Below are 24,810 nucleotides of genomic sequence, written 5' to 3'. Positions count from 1 at the left end.
TGTAGACCAGGCTGGTCTCGAACTTACAGAGATCCGCCTGCCTCTGCCTCCTGAGTGCTGGGATTAAAGGCGTGCGCCACCATCGCCCGGCCCAAAACAATTTTTTTAAATAAATAAAAAAACAAACAAAAAACTCCCTTTCATGGCCTTACTCCAAGCTGTCTGTAACATTTGTCTAATTCTCCCTCTCCTCACTTAGAGACATTCTCAGCCCTTGAGTCTCCCCAGAATTTGGTTGGTGTCCCTTGCTGGAGGAGCACGTTCTCAATTCAGCTATAATAACTATCAGAGTGCATTTCTTCCTTCCTCTGCTGGTCGTTTTTTTGTGGCGAGAGACTTAGAAGCTAAGTCACCGTTTTGTGCCATTCACCCATCCTTGCATCAGTCCAGGTTGGATGAGTGATGGGGTTACAACAGCAAGCATCCCACCTCTGCCTGCTCCAAGGGCAGTCAGTGCTCTGGAGCTGGAAAAGACCCAGACCTTGTGGTTCCCTGTAGTGTTCTTTGCAAGGCTAGCTGGTTGGGTTCACTGCATGGCTAGCTGGATGGCCAGATTCCTAAGCCTCTCACAGCTTCCCACCAGGCTTCCCACGACTCTGCTTAGTCACCAAGGGGGCCAAGGACCGCTCCCCTCATCATGGCAGGGCAGAGTACTAAAGCTCTGGCTTCATGTGGATCCTCTTTACTCAGCCCCATCCATCCAGCTTATTATTGCACCTTCTGGATGAGTTGGGTCAATCCAGTGTTGAACACCTACTGTGTGCTTAGTGCTGGAGAGTAGGGTGATGTTAAGCAAGTCTTTCAAGAAAATATAAAATTAAATATGTCCCCAACACCAACAGCCAGAAGAATGACTCATTCAAGTTTGTCCCGTGGGTGGGGGGAGCTGTACTTGTTCTTGAACACAGGACTTCGGGCACACTAGGCAAGCACTGAATGACAGCCCTTCAAAAAATTCATTTTGCTGAGTAAAAACAAGTTTATTAGGGGTCCAGAGTGATGGACACTGGACAGTTGTGTCTTCCTGAAGTCACCAATCTGTCCTGGCACCAAGGTCCATGTTTATCTGCCTCTAGCCTGCAACAGAATTGTTACAAACCCGGGTTGCCATGGACTCATGTCTTGGTTAGGACAGAGTAGGATGATGGGAAATTTCATTGTGTTCCTCAGAACAATATGCAATAAAAGTTATAAGAACTGGGTTTTTTTTTTTTGGCATCATCTAATATTTTCAAACCGTGATTAATCTCAGACACCTTGAAGTCTGGACCAGGAAGCTGCATAGAGAGGGGTTGTATACACAAAATCACAAGCGCTCTATTTGCTGAGCCATTTTAGGGATTTTAGGAGATTTATTTATTTATTCTTGTGTGGGGGATATGTTTTGCCTACATGTATGTCTTTGCACCATGTTTGTGCCTGGGGCCTGTGGAGGCCAGAAGAGGGCTTAGGATCGAGACTGGAGTTATAGATGGTTGTGAGCCACCTTGTGGTGCTGAGACTTGAACCCAGGTTCTCTGCAAGAGCAGTGAACCATCTCCCGGGGAGTTTTGACTGGATCCTACTTTTTTACTACATGATGACTGTAGAGTCGGAATCCTACATAATGTGTGACTCTCCGTATGCGGTAGAATACCAACCCAAGTGTAACCAGGAGCCCCTGTGTGCGGTGTGTAGATACAGACACAGTGAGGGCTGTGGTTTCAAATGATAATTTTGTGATGTTAATTATGGCGTTACCACCTACAATTTAATTTGTCAAGCATAGGCTAAAATATGTGCTGTCTTCTATCTTCACAACAACCACACACAGCAGGAACTATATTATACTACTGTAAGGAGTGGGATAATTCTGTCTTAGATCAGACGGCAAGAAAGAGGCTGAGCCGGGCGGGACTCAGCCCCGGGGGTGCTGTTGCAGCATCCCTTTTTGCACTGTACTTCGGGGCGGGCCATTTATTTATTGTTTGTTTGTTTGTTTTGTTTTGTTTTGAGACAGGGTTTCTCTGTGTAGCCCTGGCTGTCCTGGAACTTGCTCTGTAGACCAGGCTGACCTCGAACTCACAGAGATCCACCTGCCTCTGCCTCCCGAGTGCTGTGGGATTAAAGGCCTATGCTGCCACTACCTAGCCAGCCTTTTGTTTCTTGCTTTTCCTTACATGCAAGAAATGTCTCCTAAAGAAGGCAGAGCTATGGGTGGGTCTCTAGGAATGGGGAGAGCTGGGCAGGACGGGGTAAAGGCCGAGGATAAGTGGAACGGGCAGGTTCCACATGATGACCATGCTTGGAGGCAGGGGGAGCTGCCCAGGCCTGGTCTGACTGGCTGTGGAAGGATGCATGGCTGCAGTGATGTTCTTGGTCTCACTAAGATGGGGAACGTGTGGGCAGCACCTTCACAGCAGGCCTGACTGTGGTAACCGGTGAAACCCAGTGGGCTCCGGGGTCTCGGGCTGCTCTCTCTCACCTAAGAGTCTGCCTTTTTCCTGGGGGAAGTGAGACTACTTTGGGATGATTTCCCTGTGTAAGCAAACTCAGTCATTCCCACAGGAAGAGGTACAGTGGGAGCACAGCTGCTGGTAACTCAGAGCAAGACTGCATCCCGGTCACCCAGATGTCATCTGGGGCACTGCTGAAGCAGGCGGCAGCCACAATCCAAGATGCTAAGACCCTGTTTGAAAGCCCAAAGTTTGCGCTTAGCAGAAGACCTTCTCTTGTTCTGCCCTGGGCACTCCTCTCCCAGGCTGGCTGTGTGCTTCTCGGGTCTTTGCAGAAGTCTTTATTGGAAGGAAGTGAGGCTACTGGATGCAGGCATGCTGTCAGGTGAGGGATAGCCTGACATAGTTCCAAACAGAAGATCTAAAAAGCAAACACACAGCTGCAAAGGGTGCCTGGCCTTCCTCATGCATGTATGCCTAGGCTTGAGCTTGGCGGCGGTCCCCGATGGGGCCGATACCCTCTAAGAGAGCCTGTGGTGTTGGTGGGGCAGGACCAAGCTGTGTCATCAAGCAGCAAGGCCCAGAGCCATCATAGTGGGGACAGTGTACCTTCGGTATAAGAGGGTGTGGAAATGAATATGTGAAGGAAAAGGGCGTAGATCCCCTGGAACTGGAGTTATAGGTAGTTGTGAGCTACCACGTGGGTTCTGGAAATTGAGCCCGAGTCTCTGGAAGAGCAGCAGGTGGTCCTAACCACCGAGCCACCTCTATAGCACCCACACCCCCTTTTAGCTTCCTAGTAATCTCAGTCTATAAGGATAGTTTACTGAAAGGCTGATATACTAGACAACATTGCCCATTTTCCCCCAGTGCCAGGCATTCAACTCGGGGCCTGGCAGGTGCCCGGCAAGTGCTCTTCTGCTCAGTTACATCTTCAGTCTCCCACTGGACCTGGAGCTAACCAGTCCAGCTAGATTTGCTGGCCTGCAAGTCCTAGGGATCCTCCTGTCTCGCTCCTTCCAGCAATGGGAGTATAGGCATGTGCTATTGTGCTTGACAACTTTTCTCTGTGTAACAGTCCTGGTTGTTCTGGAACTAGCTCTATAGACAGTTCCATAATAATAATAATAATAATAATAATAATAATAATGATAAAAGTTTGTTTTAGATTTACTTATTATGTACCTACTTTAAGCAGGGTTTCATTGTGTAGCTCCTGGAACTCACTATGTAGACTACTAGGCTTGAATTCACAGAGCTCCATCTTCCTCTGCCTCTAGAGTGCTGTGATCAAAGGCATGTGCCCTGACACCTAGATTATTAATTTTCTTTTATGCGTATGAATGTTTTGTATACATGTATGTATGTGTATCATACATACGTGTGTGTGTGCATCAACACCCATGACTGAAGTGTTCTCAAGTCCCCTGCGCTGTGATGGCCTTCATGCCTGCTAGTGTGTGTGATTTGAGAGAGCCTGTGCGTGCTAGTCTCAGTCTCGGCCTGTGGGGCCGGGGGCTGCAGGTCTCAAATTCCTCTGCTATTTTTAGGGGCCGTATCAGCCCAGCTGTCCAGGAGCCTGAGTGTGTGTCAGAAGGAAAGTGCCACCCTTTCTGTCTTCTGTCCCTAACCCCAGGACACTGACTGTCTCATCCCATACCCTTATTTGAATAGCCCCCTTTCTCCTCCACCTAGACCCCATTGCTCTCTGGCTGTGAGCATACCTGGTACCTGCAGTCCTCCAGCCTCTGCTGTCTCCCCAGCCGTGGCAGGGTTGGGCAGCTGCAGCGGGAGGGGCCTGGGAGAGGGAGGGGACCAGGGGCGGGGCTGCAGCCTGTGCTATTTTGAGCAGCTAACGGGAGCAGCAGAGAAGGAGACTCCTTGCTCTGGGCTGCTCCAGGCCAGGCCATGCGGGTGAGTGTCCTTCTGACCCCCAACCCAGGAAATGTCCTGGGATCCCCATAATGTTTCCTCATTTAGAAAAGGAAGATGTCTTGTTATTTCCCCAGATGTGGCAGTAGATGGCTAGGAAGGGGTGGTGCCGCCCTGGGGCTCCTCTCTCAGTTACTTGGTTGAAGGGGTAGTACACAGCTCCAGCTGCCTCAAAACCTCTAAGAGGCAAGCCACATATCTCGCCTGACTCCCGATCTGGGGAGTGTTGATGGGGAATCATCTTCTAAACCTCAGTTTCCTGGGGCTGATCCGCCACCCCGCAGACGAGGCACGCCTTGCCCACAGTAATGATTGCTATGGAGGCTTTTATTCTTCTAAAGCCCGAGCCCAAGCATCTCTTTGGAGACTTTGGTCCTGCTTTGGGCTGGTATTGTGACCCCCTTCTCCTCTCTTACTCTAGACAGAAAAAGGGGTTTGACAGGGGATGGTCCTTGAAGTTGGCTGGAGTCTTCTTACTATCTTCAGGAAGAACCCAGCATGGCCTCTTCTATTCCCGTACCCAGGATACTTAGAAGGGACACATGTGGCATCTCAGGGATGTCTTGTCTGTGAGCCTCTTTTTATTTTAATTTAAAGAAACCTTTTTATTTTCAGTTTTGTGTGTGTGTGTCAGTGTGTATGTGCGCATGCGCGCCCGGCGTGTGTTCAGAGGTCAGAGGACAACTCGTGCAAGTTAGTTCTGTGCCTCCACCATATGAATTCTGTGGACCAAACTCAGATCCTCAGGCTTTGTATCAAGCGTCTCTACCTACTGAGCCATTCTCCCCGCACATGGCTCTCTTTTAGCAGAGATTATTCCAGAGAAGTAAGTTCCTTAAAAAAGCAAGTGAGGAGAGACATAGCTGCCTCCCAGGCCACCCTGCCCTCCCCTCTGTTCCCCCAGTCACTAAGGGTAAGGTTTTCAATTGAGTCAGCAGTTGGCAGAGTGTGGGCTGGCCTAGTGCGGAGGTGTAGCAGGAGTCTGAGATGTGCCCATAGCGTTTGCATCTCTCCATGCCCAAGGAATTGCCCTGTCCCAGCTCCCAAACTGGCACCGTTGTGGAGGTGTGTGTGGGCAGAGCAGGGTGGTGCCTGAGAGAGCTCTTCACTCTGTGAGCAGGCTGCTTCCTGCTCTGCTGTGGCCTACTCCCCACCCCCTCCTGATACCCAGGCCACCAGTACCTTGACTGTCACAGATTCAGGGCCATGGGAAATGGTGCTAGCAGATGGCAGAGTGCCCTGCAGAGAAGCCTTGAGTGTCCACAGGGAGGGGAGGCCTCCAGCAGGCCTGTCTGTCTGTCAGAGGAAGCCCTGGCCCTTCTGCAACTGCAGGAAGTCATCCCAGCGCACCTGCTTCCTCCAGGCTGGTGGGCAGCGGCCCAGAGTTCTCTGCTGCTTTCTGTTCCGCCCTGCAGTGGGGGAGGGTTCTGGCTAGAGGCTGACCCTGAGGGCTAGCTCCTCTTCCTTTCTTCCTCTGGCTGACTGACAGTGTGGCCTTCAGGCTGTCCCCTGCAGAGTTCCCCTTCACTAAAGAAGCTCTTTGGAGAGAGTGCTCAGGTCATGAGTGGAGAGCCAGGTCTTCAATGGAAAGCACTGCTTCCTACCCAAGCTGTTGCTGCTGATGCATGATGGGGAGGTATGGGGGAAGGCTGGCCACTTTCCCTTAAAGTAAGCCAGTGGTAAAGGACAGATCTGAGTGTGAGGCCCTGGGAAAGTCATATGATCCTCTGGGGCTCCTTTTGCTTATTTGTAAAACAAAACTCATGTCTGCTTCAAAGGGATGTTGTGAGCATCAATTGGGACAATGTTTGTTTGGGGCAACACAGTGCCTAGCGCCAAGAAGATGCTCAGTAAAGATGTGCTGTCGGGGCTGGGTGCGTTGCTCAGTGGCAGACTGGTTGTCCAGCATGTGTGAGGCCTGGGGCTGATTCCCCAGCACCACAAACAGGACGTTCCTGCTGCTGTTATTATTTCTTTCCTTCTCCTTCATTCCTTTCTCCACCCCTATTGCTTAGTTAGGTGGTGCTAACTTGAGATTGTCCAGGAGAGTCTCCTGAGAGCTGCCTTTTGTGCCTCAGAATGAAGAGAGAGGAGATGGTTCTGGGCTTCCTTGAGAAGGAAGAGCATTGCCAGTGTTGGCACAGGGGGACAGGCTGGGGACTTATCTTGGCTTCTCATGTTTTGGTTCCTTCTAGACACAGTCTCTCTCTGGGAGTTACTTGATGCTCTTGGGGCTTGGATGCCTGGCTTAGACACATAGGCCTTAACATATCTGCCCGGACTGGGCATTCCTGGCCTGAGGAGCTACCCAGTAGATAGGATTATTCTTAGGGTCTTTGAGCTCCTCTTTTCTTTCCTTCTTAATTTCTTTCTTTCTTTTTAAAGATTTATTTATTTTTATGTGTGTGTTTTGCCCACACGTATGTCTGTGTAAAGGTGTCAGATCCCCTGGAACTGGAGTCATAGACAGTTGTGAGCTGCCATGTGGGTGCTGGGAACTGTGGTACTATGGGAGAGTGGTAGGTGCTGGCACTGGGGAGAGTAAAACCCAGCCTCGACTCCCTGAATGACAGGCGCCTTTGGGGCTGGGGGTAGACAGACTCTCAGCAGATTTCTCCCCTTTGAAAACAAATGCCTCTAGCTTTTATCTCTTTTTCTTTTTCTTTTTTTATTGACTATTTAGCCATCCTTACAATAAAAACAAGCAGTAAGTAACAAATGCACAGCAAAATAAACAGCAAGTGCGTCCATTGTGTCTAATTCACGCCATTCCCAAAATTATCATGATCACTATTTGCATGCTATTTATGTTCTGGTTCCTTTTGATTGATGTCATTTTGTGTGGAATTTTCCATATGGTTTCATTGTCCACATCTTTGTCGGTTTAAATGGCAGCACAGCCATGTGTTGGGCTGAAGCCATCGTTTTCCTAACCGTCTCTTGATTCTAGGCCTGTGGGTTGTTTGCAGTTTGAAGTTGTTTTGTGGAGCGCATCTATGAAAAAATGCTTGCATGAGCTTGTGGGGTCTCTTTGTCTCTTGAAGTCAGCTCGTTGGACATACATTCCTGCAGATGGGCTGGCTGGACCAGAAGATGGTGCATTTTCAGCCAGGCTCCGCCTTTCTCAGCTGGGTCCCAGGCACGGAGTTTGCTCTCTATTCATGGTTGCTAAGTTGGGAATTCACCTCTCCTGTTTGTGGCACACCTCTGAGAATCAGCATGGACAAGCCTTATTCTCTTTCCGTATGCGGGAAAGAGCTTTGGGCCAAAACCCTGCCCCCACCCGTCTCCAGTATCGTCATGTGACAAACACTTGTGTCTAATGGTGTGAAGGGTAAGAGAGAGTCCTGTCTAGGAGAGAATCCTAGTCAGAGAATGACATAGTTACCAAGACCCCTCCTGGTGGGGACCTCTCGGCAACTCTGCCCCCCCTCCCCATAAAGTGAGCTGCGCCAGGAGAGAGAGGGATGAAGTGCCTATCCTGGGCTGGCTCAGAAGAACGCTCCGCAGTGGTGGTTTCCTTTCCTTTCTTCCAAGGGAAGAGGTCAGAAATGACACAGAGAGAGAGGTGGCCAGGGCCTCAGAAGGCGATGGGGACATATTGGAGTCTCCCTTTTACAAGTTCAGAAACTCGGTTTGCAGGGCCCACGTGGTTGAAGGAGGCAGGAACTGACTCTGCCAGCCGTCCTCTGATAGCACGGGCACCATAGCCCGTGCGTGTACACTCACTCTCAAATACACACATACATAAATAAAGGTAATAAAGTTAAAAGAAACAAGGTGGAGACATGATTGAGAAAGACATTCTGATATCAACCCCTGGCCTCCATACCTTTCTGTGTGGGTGAGTGCACACACGTGAATAGATGGAATGATGGGTGGACGGGTAAATGAGGGAGCTGATGGTAAATACCTCGTATAGGGCCCATCTCGGTGTGGGCATTCCACATTCAGTAATCGGTGTGAGAAATGGCTGAAATTCCTGGAGCAGAAATGTGTCTGAGCAAGAGTCCTTTGCTCTAGGAACCCCCTTCTCCACAGCAAGTCCCTAGTTCTAGGAGAAATACGTTTTTGTATCTGGGGTGACTGTTACAGAGGCAATGCCACCAGCTCTGTTCACTATTGGGTGAAGATAGCATGCTCCTGGGCCCAAGCCGTGGTAAGGAAAAGAGGAGAGATTTGGATGGTTCTTTCCCAAGGCAGGGAAGCGACAATGTCCTTTGGGGATCCTCACCTGCTGTCAGCGTGATGCTCCCTGGAGCAGCTGGAGCAGAGGGAGGAGCCAGATGTCTTCTGGGTCAGATGGGACCTCCCTAAACAATAGGAAAACTTGGACGTGAGTTCAAAGAGCAAATGAGTTAATTAAATAAATTTAAATGGCAGCATATTAGCTGGACAGTAAGACAGAAGTCACCAGAACCAGTTAAAAATGGTGGAGAGGGCTGGGCGGTGGTGGTGCACACCTTTAGTCCTAGCACTCGGAGAGAAGAGGCGGGCAGATCTGTGAGTTCTAGGCTAGCCTGATCTATATAGTGAGTTTCAGGACAGCCCTGGCTACACAGAGAAACCCTCTCTTAAAAAACAGAACAAAACAAAAAATTTAAGGACTAGGGCATAGCTCCTAGGTGGAGCCCTTGCTTAGTACGTGTGAGGCCCTAGCTTTCATCCTTAGCATTTCCAAACAAAACCAATTTCTAACTATTTATTCATCACAGTCAATTATAGATACAAGCAAGATCTCCATTTCCATTGACTCGAAGTGATTCTTTGGTGACACATCTCCTGGGCAAGGGCACACTCTGGCGTCGAGAGTCAGGAGGACCAGCAAATGGGAGAGTTTTGCCACCCTATACACCTCTCGTTCCTGGAAGGTTTCTGCCTCCTGGAGAATCAAGGGCTTGGGTGGCTCTCCACCCGCCAACCCCTACAGTGCTGGATCTGGAAATGACTTTATCCGCTGTCTAGACCAGTCTGGCCCCTGCTTCTCCAGCAGGCCCAGCGAGGTGAAGCAGCTTTATCTGAGGATGCATAGCTCCCCAGTCTAGATGTTCTCGCCCTGTACCCCGTCTAGACGTTTTCTGCCCTGTACCCCGTCTAGACGTTCTCTGCCCTGTACCCCGTCTAGACGTTCTCGCCCTGTACCCCGTCTAGACGTTTTCTTCCCTGTACCCCGTCTAGACGTTGTCTTCCCTGTACCCCGTCTAGACGTTCTCTGCCCTGTACCCCGTCTAGATGTTCTCGCTCTGTACCCACCTTGCTTTTCTTTTTTTCCAGCAGTTCATTCCTCACGCTGAAGCGTGTGACCTGGGTTTGTGAACTTCCTTCCTTCCATCTTCCTTTCCTCTTGTCACCTACAGCATTTGTCCCAGCGGGTCCTGACCCTTAGGAAGACTCGGAGTCCCTGAGAGACCCTGCCCCTATTTCTTCTCTGACTCAGGGTGCAGGCTGCCTTCAGCACTATGGCCTTTTCATCGCGATTTGCCTTTTGGGAGCAAAAGGGAAGTTGAATTTCAAAATCTTGGTTCTCTAATGTGCTTGGCATGGTGAAGGTAGCAATGGATTGGAGCATGTGTGTGCATTTGGGGGCACAGCGGCTTTTGGGAGCCCTTTTCTGTCTGGATGAGCCCCTGTGCTGAGTCACTTTCCTCCCTGAGCTCCACCTCTGTAAGCTGAGCCGCCTTTTGTGCCACCGCTCCACACCCTACTACAGCCTGTGGCTCAGACTCAGCCCTGGGACTGTGGGGTTCTGGGAAAGGCTAGGCCTTGATGCCTTGGGAACTCAGATTCCCTGAGTCTGGGGGCTGAGGTGGGCAGAAGAAAGGAGCTGAGAGTGGGGGCACCAGGCCAATTGGCATCTGGGTCCAGAGAGAAATTCAAGCTGTGGCAGCCTTGGGCATGCCTTTGTGCACATGCACAGTCTCTGGCTGGACAATGACCTACAGCAGCCAGAACCTTGGGGGAGGGGGGCGTGAGTCAGCCTGAGGCTAAATCTAGAGCTGAGCTCAGACCTGAGCCCAGTGTCCCAGACACTTTGGTGGGCAACCAAGGTTCCCAATCCCTCCCCTTGGATAACCGTTTGGGACCCCAAACACAAGCTACTGGAGAAAGGACAGGTTTGGAGCTGGTGAGGGTTTCAGAGTGAACTTAGAATCTGGGTCATATCTGAAACCAAGCTAACAGCACTGTGCGCACTAATGGAAGTGTCTGTGTGGTTTGGGAATACTTGCTATCCTCTAACCTGTGTGCCTGGGGGCTAATGCATGGTGTGATTTCTGTGGGGAGGGGTGAGGAGGGCAGCAGGTGCAGACCTAGCCACCCTGCAAATATCCTCTTTACCCAGCCCTTCCCTTCCCCTTCTCTACACACACCCCAGTTTCTGAAGCAGAAAGGTTTTTTTCTGTGAGTTTTTGCCAGCCTCCCACTGTCCATGTCAGGGAGAGCTAACTGAACTCTGGACCCATTGAATATGCTTCATGGACAAGATGCAGCTTCAGTACCGCAGTGACCATCATGCTGGACAGTGTCCAGGCACTGCTAATTGGAGCTCAAAATTGACCATGGACCCTGGTTGAAAATGGACAGCCTCACTTTGCTATTGGATAATTGATTCTGGATGTTGCTAAGGTCGCCTGTCTCCCCTACTGTGCAGGGAAAGCAAGGCAGGCTGGGGGTGCTGCGGGCTTAGGGACAGAGCTGCCTGGAGAAAGAAGGACCACCAAATTTCCTGGGCCTGCCTGGGCGTTAGGAGGGAGAGATGCTGAGAGGATCTAGAAGGACAGGCTCTTCTGACAGTGGGCCCGCACCTTGGAGTCCATTCTCAGCCAGTCTCTGAACAGGAGGAACCTTCAAAGCATCTACATAGCGACATCCTCAGTCTTTCCCCAGGCAGCCATGGCCTGCTGTTTCCTCTGACTACACCTCCTGTCTGACTCAGGCTACCCGCTCCTGCTGTAGCACAAACCCTGACCCTAGGCAGGCATGTCTCTTTCCTCCATACCTCACCTGATCTTGGGGTTCCTTCCTCCATCTGCATGGCTGGCAGTTTTGTGACCCCAAGCCATGATATGGACTTCTGACAGCCCCAGTGGGCTGGCCACTGAGCCCCCCAGCATCCTTAGCTTTTACTTCCATGAAGACTCTTAGTTCTTAAAACACTGTCTCTGCGTGGTTTCAGTCATAAGTAAAAGCTATGCCTTCCTCAGACCCCCCAGCCCCGGCACTGCTCTGCTTCTCAGGGAGAGAAAGACCCCTCCATCTTTTCATCCTAGACTTGAGTAGCAGGTCTCCCAACTTGGACCTGCCAGTGACTTCTCTGTCTGCTCCCTTAGGTTAAGGAGGAGGACAAATCTCTGCCAAAACCTGGCCCTCCTGGAAAAGAGGAAGGGGCCGTAAGTGCTTCCCTGAGATGTGTGTGTGTGTGTGTGTGTGTGTGTGTGTGTGTGTGCACGTATACATGAGTATGGGTGTGTGCACATGTCTCTGATGGGTTGGCTTCATCCCTTCCAGTGTTGCTGGTGTGGTTAGAGGGAATTATCAGTAATGGGGTGCAAAGTGCAATGTGTGTGTTTGTGTGACTCTACTCCAGGTGTATGGAGTGGGGGGTAAGCCACGGTGCTTCGGGGCCCACCCCTCTGTCTTCCCTCCGGCTCCCTTTAGTTGCCTTCCTTCAGCTTTGGTTTCTTGGACTCTCTGGGCAGGCAGGGTTAGGTGGGTAAACTCTCTGGTCAGTGAGCACTGACAAAATGAGAGCTCAGCTATTGGGACTCTCAGCCTGCACGAGGTGGCTCGAGACAAGGGCATGGAGGGATTCTCTGCAGCTGCCACTGCCGCTGCCGCTTCCACCCCACCCCATCCCGGAGGCTGCCCACAGCTTCCCAATGTCTCCATCCCCCTGCCACCTTGAGACAGAGGCCTTGAAGAAAGCTGGACCTGTACAGGGTGAGGGGAACACATCTTCTGAGCAGTAGTCCAGATGTGTCCAAGAGAGGATGCAGTCATTGCCAGGGTGGGCAAACTGGAGCACAAATGCTTCCTCGCCCCAAATGATAGCTGTCCTGGCTGCCCCTACTTCCTGGGATGATTTGATTAGCCAGGCGTGTGGCTTCCTTTGGCCCTGTAAACTGTCCTGGAGGGCCAAGGCTAACCTGTGGTTTGAGATATGTGAGGAAGGTTCTTCTTTTCTTTTTCAAAAATAGCACGTAAAGTACTTAGGGGAGCGTCTAGCAGGCAAAATACTATGTGTGTGTTAGCAATTACGGTCATGACGTCATCTTCACTGAGGGGAGAGGAGGGAAGCCAGGAGTCAGAAGGGAGAAAAGACCTGGCAGTTGGTGCCATGGCTAGCTCCACAGTACCCTGGCATGCCCCTGAATATTCTTGGCCTACAAAGCTTTAGAAGAGCCACAGTCCAGCCCCCCTCCTTCACCGCTGCAGCAGAACCTCCCTAGAGCAGAGGCCTGAGCTAAGGCCTCTGACTCAGCTGTGCTAGGCGGTGAGATGCCCTCGGCATGTGGTCGGTCTGTCATCTGTGAGCCTGTAGCCAGGCATGGCAGCTAGATCATCACAGTGGTGTGATCTAAAATCATAGCAGCTGGGAGACCGAGACCTGAGCTCCGGCTCGGTGAGTAGCACGTCACTGGTCAGCCCTGAAATGACCTGAATCCTCCCCAGGCAGTGTGGCTAGCTTTGCAAGAAACTCTGCCCTGCCATTAGCCATCATGGCCTTCCCAGTGGCCACCTCAGCCAGTTCCCGGCAGAGTGTCAGGGAGGGGGTGGAAACCCCACATGGAGAGTGCCAACGTATACCAGGCAACTCCTGGGTGCCCAGAGTCTGGGCAGCGCCCAGCTACTCAGCTACCCAGCAGAGCCAGGACCCTGCTCTCCAGGGAGTACAGCTGTGGCTACTGGGGTACTTAACCCTTTGTGGGCCCGAGTTGCCTCCCCTTCCCCCCATCATTTCCACATATGCCCTCTGGGAAGTAGGACTAAACCCGTGGGAAGTTTGCAGGAGGGAACAACACCAGCACTGGGGTCTCTGCAGCGGGTAAAGGTGACTGTGACTGTGGCCACAGAGCAGAGGACCTGGGTTGAGGGAGAAGCTTGGCTCAAGAGGAGTATCTTGTCAGTTTCTTTCCTCAGGCTGGTCAGGCTGTGTTCTGACTGTCTAGAGAACTGAGTGATGAAGAAATAGGGATGCCACCGCAGGAAACTGGTGGAGACAGGCCTGAGACTTTGACCTCCTCACCTTCCAGCCCTGCTGAGTGTCAGCTGTGACCCTGACATAAAGACTTAATTCTAGGGTGCTGCTGGGCTCTGGGGCCCTTTGTGTTGCTGTCTCCAGTTCCCTCCACACCTTCTGGGGGTGGGCAGTGGGATGATTTTCGATGTACTCGTTCTGTCTGCATGTCTAGACTCTAGAAGGTGGAGAGATGGGGGAGGGGAGCTTTTGGATCTGTGTGTTGTTCCGTGCGTGAATGGAAGCTCTGTCTTGGGGCCTGAGGCTGCACCCCTTGTGTCCTGTATGCATGAGCTGGGTAGGGATGCGGGTTGCTATTCATGTCTACTTGTGTTTATGTGACTCTAGCTAGAGAACAGCACTAAGGATGGCAGTGGTCCACCTAGAAGTCCCCAGCCTGCCACCAGCCCGCCACCCTCAGAGACTTCCCAGAGAGCAAAGAGCCCGGAAGCCACACTCACGATGAATGGCCTGGGGGCTGCCTCAGCCGAAGGCCCAAATGAAGAGGCCCAAGGTCTGTCCCGGAACCGGGTGGCCAATGTGGTGAGGAAGGTGGTGGGCAAGGTGCTGCCTGGTGAGGAGCCTGGCCATGCCAAGGAGCCTCCAGGCCGAGGAGCCAAGTCCCCTGAGCACCCACCACGAGGCAAGAAGGGAGAAAAGGCAGCCTCTAGCCCCAAGCCCCCGCCACCACCGCCTCCTCCTCCTGCTCCACCAAAGCCTGAAACAAAGAAGGAGGCTGTCAAGGACGAGCTGTCCGTGGGCCTGCGCAGTCTGATGTCTCGGGGCCGAGGCAAGGACCATAAGTCCCGCAGCAAGCAGCCTCCTGGGAGAGGAGAGAAGGCCCCCAGCCAGGAGCCAGGCTCCGCTGGAAAACCAGGCTCCCCAGATGTGGTGGATGCTCCAAAGAAAGCAGGATCCCCAGCCAAGCCTGAAACCCCAAATAAGCAGTCCTCCCCAGTCCCAGCACAAGGGCTGTCTGACCCAAATTCTGCTGACCTGAAGTTGAACCACTCTGGAGAGCAGCAGGCCAACTTGCCAGACTCCGGTGTGCGTCAGGAGGTACCCGAGTGTGCCACTAACCTCCCATGTCCCTCACCACCCTTGCTTGAAGGCTAAGCACCCTCATGGTGGCTTCCTCCAGCCTGAAGGAGCCTCACGTGATCCAGGCCGGCCCAGGGTTATGTGCTGACCCAGGGGTTGCATGATTTTCATTAACCCTGTGCTAGAATGGGCTCTGGCCTGGTGCTGATGAGAACCGCTAACCAGCATGCTGCAGGCCTCCCCGTGAGACTGGAGACCTGGTCTCTAACTATACAAGGCCAGCTTGAGGCACCACATCTAAAGCTAAAGATGAGAGCTTGGGCAGATGAGTGCAGGGTAGAAGTCAGGTGGCCCAGGCTCACACCGCAGCCACACTCGTGGAAGACTTCAGCCAGGTCTACCGCCAGGAGCCTCTCTGTCAAGTGGGGAGTTATAATGTGGGCCCTTCCTTCTGTGAAGCCTTAAGTACTGGGAATTAGTTACTTTTATATTTTGGAATGTCTTATGGTATACATATTTTCCAAAGCAAACCCATGAGTATTCTTGCGGTAGGAGGATAAAAGATTAACAGGTTTTGCCACCAAAATAATTAAGAGAAAAACCTTTTGTTTGGGGGCCTCTTTGGATTTTTGAATTACAAACAAGTGTGATACTTGCTTTGGAGGGTGGCTGTCTGATAAAATGTGTTATAGGTTATATGCCAAATCTGCTCCAGGTTCCCACAAATGGTAGGGCTGACTGTGAGACTGATGAGGCTTCTTAATGCCATCACTGCCTTCTTCAGATCTGGCCATGGGACTCTTGGGAAGCCCCGTGCCTAGGTGGCAGGTAGGCAGAGTGAACCCCTTTGTGTCTGCACTACCCCATCGTCACCAGCCTTAGCTGGGCTTGCACTAGAAACTGTTCTTTTCAAGCTCCTTGGCCTTGCGGGTCCTGCTGAGGTCTCACAGGATATGTTGAGAGAAAGACACGAGCTTTCTCGAGTTTCTAGTAGCTCGAAGGAGAGGGATGAAGTTGATGCCAGGGCACAGCCTCGGGGACCTTGAGGCACTCACTGACTGTTTCCCCTGGGAGCCATCTTTCCTGGAAGTGGCCTTGCCCCCTTTCCTTCTGGGTATTGCCAAATGTAGAGGAAAGCCAAGCTGCCACACCTCCCCATCCTCCTGGCCTGTTCTGTTGGGGCAGAGTGTTCCTGGCCCCTAGGAAACAGTTGGCAGGGACTTTCTGCTCTGATGGTTGGGGTAGGAGCTGAACTCCAGTCTTTCAGGGAACCTCTAAGTAGCCAAGGACTGTCATGTGCCTGTCTGGGGCTGTCGCCTGCTCCCTCTGGCTCTTTGAATCTTCTGTATGCATGAGGGTGGAGTTGGAAGCTGAGGCTATCCTGGCCTGGAATTCATCTCTTGCACATCCTGGGACAAGAGTGAATAGGGTGGAGGGGTAACAGGGTCATTTAGAGCTCACAGTGGTTAGGGAAGTAGAAAGAAGTAACCCCAGCCTTCACAGGCATCTGCCTCTTCCTTTTCTGTTTCATAGAGTTTTAAAACACAAGTTAGCATTTGGCTTGTCTCCCGGACGCTGCTCCACTTCTGCATTGGGTCTCAGTAGTTCCGCGGGATAAGAGCTTGGTGTGTGGTGCCTCCTGCTGTCTCCTGAGCCAGAACTAATAGTGGTTTAACCTTTAGACAGGAGCTGACCCTGAGGTCCGGCTGAGTCCCGCAGAGGAGGCACACCAGCGACTTGAGAGGATCTTCACAGCTTCTGTAATGCCACCTCTCTTGTGTGGGGGTTCCCAGTCCCTGGACTGTGTGTGTGTGTGTGTGTGTGGGTGTGTGTGTGTGTGTGTGTGTGTGTGTGTGTGTGTGTGTGTGAAGGGAGACACAAAGAGAGAGAGGGGATAGAAGGGAACTGTGTGACTGTCCACGAACCCTCACAATGGCTCTGGAAAGCTGAACTCTGTGGAGTGTTAATACTCCAGACAGCCCAGGGCCATGACCACGGAGGGGCCCTTCATAGCTGGGGATCTAGTCCCCTTCTCTAGCCCTGGTCTCCTGCCTTGAGGACACTCATCGGTGTTAGGGCCTGGTGTGTGGCAAGGCAGGAGTCATATTTCCCATTTTGGTGTCCAGTGTCTAGACCCATGTGGAGATATTAACCCTTCTCATTTCTAACTGGCAACATTCAAAGCTCACCTGGCTCCCATTTCTTCCAGAAAGGCTGTTGAGGGTTTTAAGTAACCAGGCTGTAATGTAGAGGTGAAGGCTGGCTCAGGGACTGGGCAGTTGACAGGCAGCCCTATAGTTGGAGCTGGTGGAATGGAATGATGCCTCTGTTTGCCACGGGGCATGAAGAAGGCATCTTAGATTTAGACTGTAGGTGCCCTTGTGTTAGCCCTTAGCATGGGGAGTGGTACTCGCTGGGCATGTGTTTAGAGAGAGAGGAGAAACCGCATTCTCTTGGTATTCGATAGCCGCAGGGAGGCCGATGTCCTGGGATAAAAGCAGGAGGATTCCAGGGGGTCCAGGCTTTGGGTGTTGTGAGGTGGCCTGATCTGCCAGGAGCATGGAGGAGGGAGATTAACTCCGGATGGACTGCACAGCCAGTCCAAGAGAGACTAGCTAGAGGCTGAGTGACAGATACCACAAGGAGTGACCCCCAAGAGCCTTGTCTCTGAGAGGTCTGATGATAACAAAAACCCCCAACCACCGCCTCTGGTCTGGCTTCTCTTGCCTGGCCAGCACCCTAATCCCAGGCAAGAGCTCTTGACCTCCATGCTGTATCTTGAACAGGGTGCTGGCTCACTGTTCCAGGGGTGTCTCTCAGATGGGGACCTGCAGTGGTCTCTACCTGTCTTCACCTTTCTCTCTCTTTCTCTCTTTGCTTGCTGCTGGTAGCTGGACCCTGAGGCCGCCTCTCCTGCCCACAGCCAGGTAGGGTGCTCCTGCCCCACCCAGGAGCCCTCTGCTTTCTCCGGTGACAACCCACCACCCCCACCTTACACCTGGGCTGGCGTCTGTGCTCGGGCCTCCTGCTGGAGTGTAAGGCCTCTTTCCCTCCAGGTTCCCACTCTGTAGTAGGGGACCCAGGGGAGCTGAGATGGTGCAGCTGTGGCCCTTGAGGAGCATCATGGCCCCAGCTTTGCCACATGTGATTCTTAGCCACTGAAGCCCAAATCGCTCTGGGTAGAAAAAAACCCCAAAAGACCCTCAGCCCCAGCCTGAAGATGAGATAGCTGGTCTCTGTCTCCACCTCATGGTCATTGTGAGAAACATGTTCTCAGATGATCCCTAAAGAGGCTAGTGACAGGCCATGACCCTTTGATGTCACTCTAACACTTAGCCATAGAACATGTCACTGGAGACAAAAGTTTCAGCTGGTTCATGTAATCTGTAAAAAGCAAGACCCTGGCGATTTTTTTTTTTGAGACAGAGAGTCTCTCTATGTAGTCCTGGCTGTTCTAGAGCTACTTATGTAGACCAGGCTGGCCTTGAACTCAGAGATCGGCCTGCCTCTGCCTCCTGAGTACTGGGATCAAGGGCATGTGTCAATACTACCAAATCAGTCCTTCAAATATTAAAAGATGAAAACCAAGTATTTAAAATTTTTTTCACTTTGACAGATGAAAACATTGACCACTTTGTTATGATTAGCCTATTGATCTCCCACCCTTTCAAATCTAAAAATGAATACTCTGCTTATATGTTCTTGCCATTTTCTGAGCCCTCATCCAGGGTTCAGTATCACAGAGTGGTGTCTCTGCCTCAGTTCTGGGTCTCATGAGAAAGGGACACACCTAGGGTAAGAATCTGGAGCGGGGGTTGCCGTCTGGGGAGAGTTGCAGCCAGTGCAAGCCTGAGAAATGGACTTCTGGGGATGGCCAGCCTCCCTCAAGATGTCATCACATTGCTGACATTTTCCCACATGCTGCCGTGGGGCATAATAACCATGGTAGCTAGGTCTCTCGTCCCGGTTCCTCTTGTGCCACAGCTTCCGAGCTCAAATGTTCTTATTTGAGGGTATCAGATCTGCTAGCCCCACACTGACAATGGTTATAAATGCTTATTTTGATTGGTGATATCCGGGGACCTCGGGGGTGTCCCAGCCCTTTCACACCCTTCCTATGCTCCCTGTGTTTGACAAGTCAGCACTGTCCAAGTAGAGGAGAAGGGCAATATCACCTTGCCCACATAGAGCATCTTCAAGCCAGAGCCCAGGGCTTCTTGTCATTCCACAAGACAGAATCCTAGGATGCAGAAAATGGCTCTTCCCAGCCTAGGGGAAGAGGCCTTTCTTTTGGTTCGAAAGAACCCATGACTGTGGCCCAGAGTTCAGGGCAGGAGTCAGGGTGCAGATCTCACAGTCTCCCAGGGAGGAGATAGAGCAGCTGAAGGTGGAGCCTGGTGACTTACTTTCCTGGAACCAGTTCTCTTGGCCACAGTGCGCCTATGTCCCTGGGCCTTCAAAGTTGGTATAAATCCCAATCTCACTGTCTGTCCTCCACACCCCTGGCTTTCTTCCCTCCTTTCCTGATCTCTCTCCCCTCTCCCCCTTGTCCTGTGTCTCCCACCAACTTTCCCACTTGCCCATAGCTCCTCCCTTGTCTCTTTATTTCCACTCTCCTTGTCTCTCTACATTTCAATACAATGTCTGTGTATTCCTCCCTTCCCTCTGACAGGCCAAGACAGAAGAGCAGATTGCAGCCGAAGAAGCCTGGTATGAGACGGAGAAGGTGTGGCTGGTCCATAGGGATGGCTTCTCCTTGGGTGAGTCTCTACCGGTTGGGATGGATGCAGGGCTTGGCTTAGGGCTGGCACGGAAAATGCCTCTACCTCTGGTAAGGGCTGGAGTGAGCAAGGAGGGTCTGGTGAGCCAGCGGGGAAGAAGGCAGGACCAAGAAGGCCTAAGGAGAATAGTCGAATTTCCCAGGCCCAAGTCCAACTATCCCTGCTCTGCAGCCAGCCAGCTCAAGTCGGAGGAGCTCAGCCTACCTGAGGGGAAGGTGCGCGTGAAGCTGGACCACGATGGAGCCATCCTGGATGTGGATGAAGACGACATAGAGAAGGTTGGAAGGAAGCTGCTGGCAAGGAAGGACACAGACAGGGCAAGCCCGTCCCCTGTGATGGAGATGGGATCTGCATCTTCCTGGTCTTTCTTCCCAGGCTAATGCTCCCTCGTGTGACCGCCTAGAAGATCTAGCCTCACTGGTGTATCTCAACGAGTCTAGCGTCCTGCACACACTGCGCCAGCGCTATGGGGCTAGCCTGCTACACACCTACGCTGGCCCTAGCTTGCTTGTCCTCAGCCCCCGAGGTGCCCCTGCTGTGTATTCAGAGAAGGTGTGCCTTCCTAGGGACCCACCCACCTGCATCCTACTTTTTCTGGTTTTCTCTCTTCCAGTGTCCACTGGGTTCCCACCCACTCTCATAGTTAACCTTGGGAAGAGGGTGGGGACAGAAGGCTATCCTGCCATCTTTAATAAATAGAGTTGGCGGGTGTCTGCATTTCCATGCATGACCTTGCCTTGAAAATACCTGGGCATCTGTGGAGTGGTGGCACAGCAATGTGCAAGTCCTAGAGGTGAGATGAGGTGGGCCCAGCTCTAAAAGCCCCCTCACTCTGTGCCTGTCCTGCTGAAGGTGATGCACATGTTCAAGGGGTGTCGGCGGGAGGACATGGCACCCCATATCTACGCTGTGGCCCAAACTGCATATCGGGCAATGCTGATGAGCCGCCAGGACCAGTCCATTGTCCTTCTGGGTAGCAGTGGCAGTGGCAAGACTACCAGCTTTCAGCATCTGGTGCAGTATCTGGCCACCATTGCTGGCACCAGCGGGAGCAAGGTGTTTTCTGGTAAGGCAGGGCAACAGGGAAAGCAGATATGTGGGGGAGGGGCGTGGGGAAAGGAGGGTGGCCCTTCTCGATGCTGCCTCTTTTAGCCTTGGCTCCTAACCCCTGAACTCACATATCCCAATCCCCGGGCAGTTGTTGTCTGGGGCATCCTGGAGCTGCCCCATTTTTTTGCGGGGAAGCTGCCCCTGGTTGTTCTGATGTCCCCTGGGCCTGTGCTCTGCAGTGGAGAAGTGGCAGGCCCTGTACACCATCCTGGAAGCCTTCGGGAACAGCCCTACCATCATGAATGGCAGTGCCACCCGCTTCTCCCAGATTCTCTCCCTGGACTTTGACCAAGCTGGCCAGGTGGCCTCAGCATCCATTCAGGTAAGGGGCATTGCCCAGGCCTAGGAAGCAAAAACGGACCCCTGGTTTCATGCCCTAGGAGTCAGGCTCCCCAGTGCCTCATTAACTGGACTCCACTCTGGCGAAATGGAGGCCTGTGACAGCAGAGGCAGGGCTGGTCTCCATTCTGCCCTCATTCTGCCCTCCAGACCTCTTGCCCTTCTCCTCCGCCCACACCCTACTGCTGGAATCCCCATCCCTCTCTGCCGACTTTCTGAGACGCAGGGACTTAGGGCTTCTCTCAGGCTAGTGCTACACACTTGGCAATAAAGAAGGGCCCAGGTGCACCAATCATTGCCTTGTTGAATAAAATTTCTTTAAAAAAATTATTCACTTATTTGTGTATATGTGTGTATATGCACATACACCCACATGCTGTGCCACATATAAGGAGGTCAGAGGGCAACTTTCTGGAGTCAGTTGTTTCTTTCCGCCATGTGGGTCCTAGGGATTAAATCCAGGTTGTTAGACTTGGTGGCAAACAGTTTTGTCTGCTAAGCCATCTTGCTTTCCCCTAAATGAAATTTTTTGCCTTAAGCATCTATTGCCCAAGGAAGGCTGGTTCCTGGGTGCTGGCCATGGTAGTGCCCGCCCTACACCATTCTGGGAGCTGGGGACCTTCTTCTTTTCCGGGCTCTGGTTTCTACCTTTTTCTGATCTTGGAGTGAAGTGGTAGGTGGTTGAGCACCCAGGAAGAGGATGTTCTGATGTTTCCGTGGGCGTGGAGGACCAGGGCCTGGTTCCTCCTGCTGAGGGGTAGGAGGGCTGTGACCATTTTCCTCATCTTCGCTGTGCCACAGACGATGCTCCTGGAGAAGCTGCGTGTGGCCCGACGCCCGGCCAGCGAGGCCACTTTCAACGTCTTCTACTACTTGCTGGCCTGTGGTGATAGCACGCTCAGGTGAGATGGGAAGGTGTGCTCCAACGGGACTCTGGACTCCAGCTCACTGGCCCACCGTGCCCTGTGCCCATTGCCAGCTGTGTGCTGGCTCCGAGCTGGGCCCTCGGGATGGTGAGATGATAGAGACTCTGGCCTTGCCATTTAGGACTTACTTGGCCCTAAATCTTGAGATCATGCTGGATCCTCAGTGTTCAGTGATCTCTGGTCTGGGGAAGAAGTTTACCTGGACGAAGGTGGCATGGCTCCCTGCAGTTTCGCAGCTGCTGTAATCTGAACTGGTCTGGAAGCCAAGCCTCCTCCCGTACCCTCCAGCTGGCCCTCAGCTCCCTGTGGGATGCCCTACCATGTTCTTCCCTATATACCTTCAGACTGGCTCCCTGCTTAAGGGCAAGCAGGTGGCTCCAGGCACCCTCTGGCTCCTTTCACAGCGGAGGCACGGGCCGGCCTGGCTAGATGTGCCTTCAGGCAGACTCCCCGCCCCTTCCCAGGGCTCTGACTGTACCCTTTCTCCTAGGGAGGCTGGTGTCTGCTGAGGTATCCAGTCCAGTTAGGAAAGGTGGCAGATCTGGCTGGGTGACTGGGGTGATGGAGGCTGTAGTTAGTTGTCACCCCTGAGAGGGACAGGGCATTGGCCTGGGGATCAAGCCTCGTGCTGACGCCTCGTTTGTACCCCTAGGACAGAGCTTCACCTGAACCACTTGGCCGAGAACAATGTGTTTGGAATTGTGCCACTGGCCAAGGTGAGAGCTGGGCTGTGGGGACCGAGTCGGTGGCTCTGGGACTAGAAGTTTCCATTGGCAGGTGGTTCCCCATGGTGGTTCCAGAATGGCCCTGCAATCCCAGAAGGTCCAGCGGTATGGGGGTTGCTGGAAGGGAAGCATCAGAGGTTCAGAGGCAGCATCCCTGTCTTTCCTCAGCCCGAGGAGAAGCAGAAAGCTGCTCAGCAGTTCAGTAAGCTACAGGCGGCCATGAAGGTGCTAGCCATCTCTACCGAGGAACAGAAGGCCTGTTGGCTCATACTGGCTTCCATCTACCACCTGGGGGCGGCTGGAGCTACCAAAGGTAACAGACAGCCTGTCCTGTTATCCAGAATGCCTCTGAGGTCCCTGCCCATGTGTGTGGTTCGTTTTTTGTCCTGCACACTTAGCTGTTACCAGACAACCTTCTGCCCCGTGCACACTTGGGCTTGTACCCTGTCTCAGTTCTCCACATCGGAGCTGAAGGCTAGAGGAAAATCTCTGCCCATGATTGCCTGAGCTTGGCCTTAGCTGTCAAGACAGACCACAGTGAGCAGCGGGGTGGGCAGCTAGGGTGTGGGGTTGAGGGATGGAAGGTCCTGCCTCAGAGCAGTGCCTGGAGTGACTGTCCTTCTCATTCCCTCCCTGATAGAGCCCCTTGAGGAGCAAACCGGTAACTGACTTTGGTGGACCTCGGGGTGTAGGGACCTGCTTGACCGTCTTGGTGCTTCCCTGGGCTTCTGGGCACTGGGCTCATTCTCATGGGGGGACTGGTCTAAAGAGAAGCCCTGTGTTGAGGGTAGAAGAAGAGCCTGCTAGCTATGGAACTGAGCCCCCAGAATATCAGTTTTTCCTTCCCATTTTATATCTGGAACCTGGGGCTTCCTGAGACCAGTTTCCCCATCTTCCAGGTCACTGGTTTGGTAGTTGCTGCTCTTTCTCCTGCATGTCAAGGTGGAGGTCACTAGGGGGCAGCAGGCACCCGGTGATGGATGGACTTTAGCTTTGCACTCGGGATCCATGCTTGTGGATGGCTGGGTACAATCTGACTTGGAAGAACCGTTCTCTTCCTCGGATACTGTGCTGAAGGGCCACGATGGTAGCAGCTCTTCACCCCCTTTTTCTCCAGCCGTGGGAAAGGGGGTGCTGGCTCTGCACGACACTTCTGGCTTTTGCTGTCTTCTTGGAGATGTGAGAGAGTGCTGCTTAGCAGGCGTTGGCACGCATTGGTGGCTGTGGGCGCATGCAGGAACAAGTGTCAGGGTGTCTGGTTTATGATACCGGTAGATGACACCTCATCGAGAAGCACCACCTTTGGGTTAAGTCTCCAGGGCAAGAGAGAGCAAAGGCGTGTGATTGTGTCTTGAGAGAGGTTCTCGTGTTCTGAGGAATCAGACCCCAGTTTCCTCTGACGCTTCTCAGTTGTGACTGCAGGTGGAATATGCTGAGTGTTGACTAGCGTCGTTCTTGCCTAAGTTTCCAGTGTTTCCCGGGGTGTGTGTGTGTGTGTGTGTGTGTGTGTGTGTGTGTGTGTGTGTGTATGTGTGCGCGCGCGGGTTGCACAAGTGTGCAGGCATGTGGTGTATGTGTGTGTCCACATGTACTGTAGGAAATCTTTTGTGTGTCTTTTTCTCTGTCAGTGTGATGACATCCACAAACACATTCCTCTGAGACTGTGTACTTTTGTATCTCAGGGCCAAATGCAATCGTGCTTTCTTGCCTGCTCATCTTCATAAGCCCCTACCTCCCACAGTCCCTTCCTGAGGGCCTGGCAGGCTCAGTTGATGACTGTTTGCTAACACACTGTTTTTCTTTGCATGCTGCATGCTGGTCCTTTGCCTTACAGAAGCTGCTGAAGGTAAAAACCTTGTTTCTTGTTAGCTTTCCCTAATTGCTGTGATTAGGCACATGTTGGCTCAGGCGCATATGTCTGTGTGGGCTGTTCCCTTTTCCCTGCGGCTCAGTTGCCTCCCTACTGTTGAGCCATTAAGGTGTCTATGGTCTCCCTTAGGGCAGGGGGGGTGGGGTGTCTTAATGTATCTGGGGAAGGGACAGGTGCTGTTGCTCTTTTCTTGCTAAACTCCTACAGGCACTCATGGCTCTGGTGCTCCTGCTGGGTGGGCCTCCTCTTCCTCTAACCCTGTCCTCACCCAACTCAAGCTATACACCCCTGGATTAAATTGCAACTGATTGTGCGCCCTCTAGTGGCAGCCTGTGGAGTCAGTGCCTCTTTTAGGACCCTCTCTTCTTTCCTCCCCTAAGGGACTCTGAAAGAACTGGCAGCCGCTGGGTGTTCTG

At 52.5% G+C, this 24,810-nt stretch overlaps 1 protein-coding gene across 13 annotated transcripts in view; it reads left to right on the top strand.

Annotated features, from left to right (window-relative positions):
• The window catches only part of Myo18a (myosin XVIIIA), a 97,993-nt gene that overhangs the window by 31,807 nt on the left and 41,376 nt on the right, over window positions 1-24,810 (top strand). For 4 of the 13 annotated variants that reach the window (XM_026780290.1, XM_026780298.1, XM_026780291.1 and 1 more), the window contains exons 3-13: window positions 16,326-16,403; window positions 17,535-17,678; window positions 19,316-19,403; window positions 19,596-19,702; window positions 19,800-19,976; window positions 20,277-20,490; window positions 20,714-20,856; window positions 21,675-21,775; window positions 22,452-22,515; window positions 22,693-22,837; window positions 24,359-24,370. In XM_026780290.1, the coding sequence (XP_026636091.1) occupies window positions 16,326-16,403; window positions 17,535-17,678; window positions 19,316-19,403; window positions 19,596-19,702; window positions 19,800-19,976; window positions 20,277-20,490; window positions 20,714-20,856; window positions 21,675-21,775; window positions 22,452-22,515; window positions 22,693-22,837; window positions 24,359-24,370 (1,273 nt within the window). Of the gene's footprint in view, window positions 1-14,616; window positions 14,662-16,325; window positions 16,404-17,534; window positions 17,679-19,315; window positions 19,404-19,595; window positions 19,703-19,799; window positions 19,977-20,276; window positions 20,491-20,713; window positions 20,857-21,674; window positions 21,776-22,451; window positions 22,516-22,692; window positions 22,838-24,358; window positions 24,371-24,810 lie in introns of those variants that run through there. The other 9 variants (XM_005349487.3, XM_005349486.3, XM_026780295.1 and 6 more) reach the window with 5 other exon arrangements.

Source organism: Microtus ochrogaster, chromosome 7 (genome assembly GCF_000317375.1).
Source record: "Microtus ochrogaster isolate Prairie Vole_2 chromosome 7, MicOch1.0, whole genome shotgun sequence".
Classification (NCBI taxonomy): domain Eukaryota; kingdom Metazoa; phylum Chordata; class Mammalia; order Rodentia; family Cricetidae; genus Microtus; species Microtus ochrogaster.
Note: the sequence above shows the minus strand (reverse complement) of the source record. Positions and strands in the feature narration are given on the sequence as shown.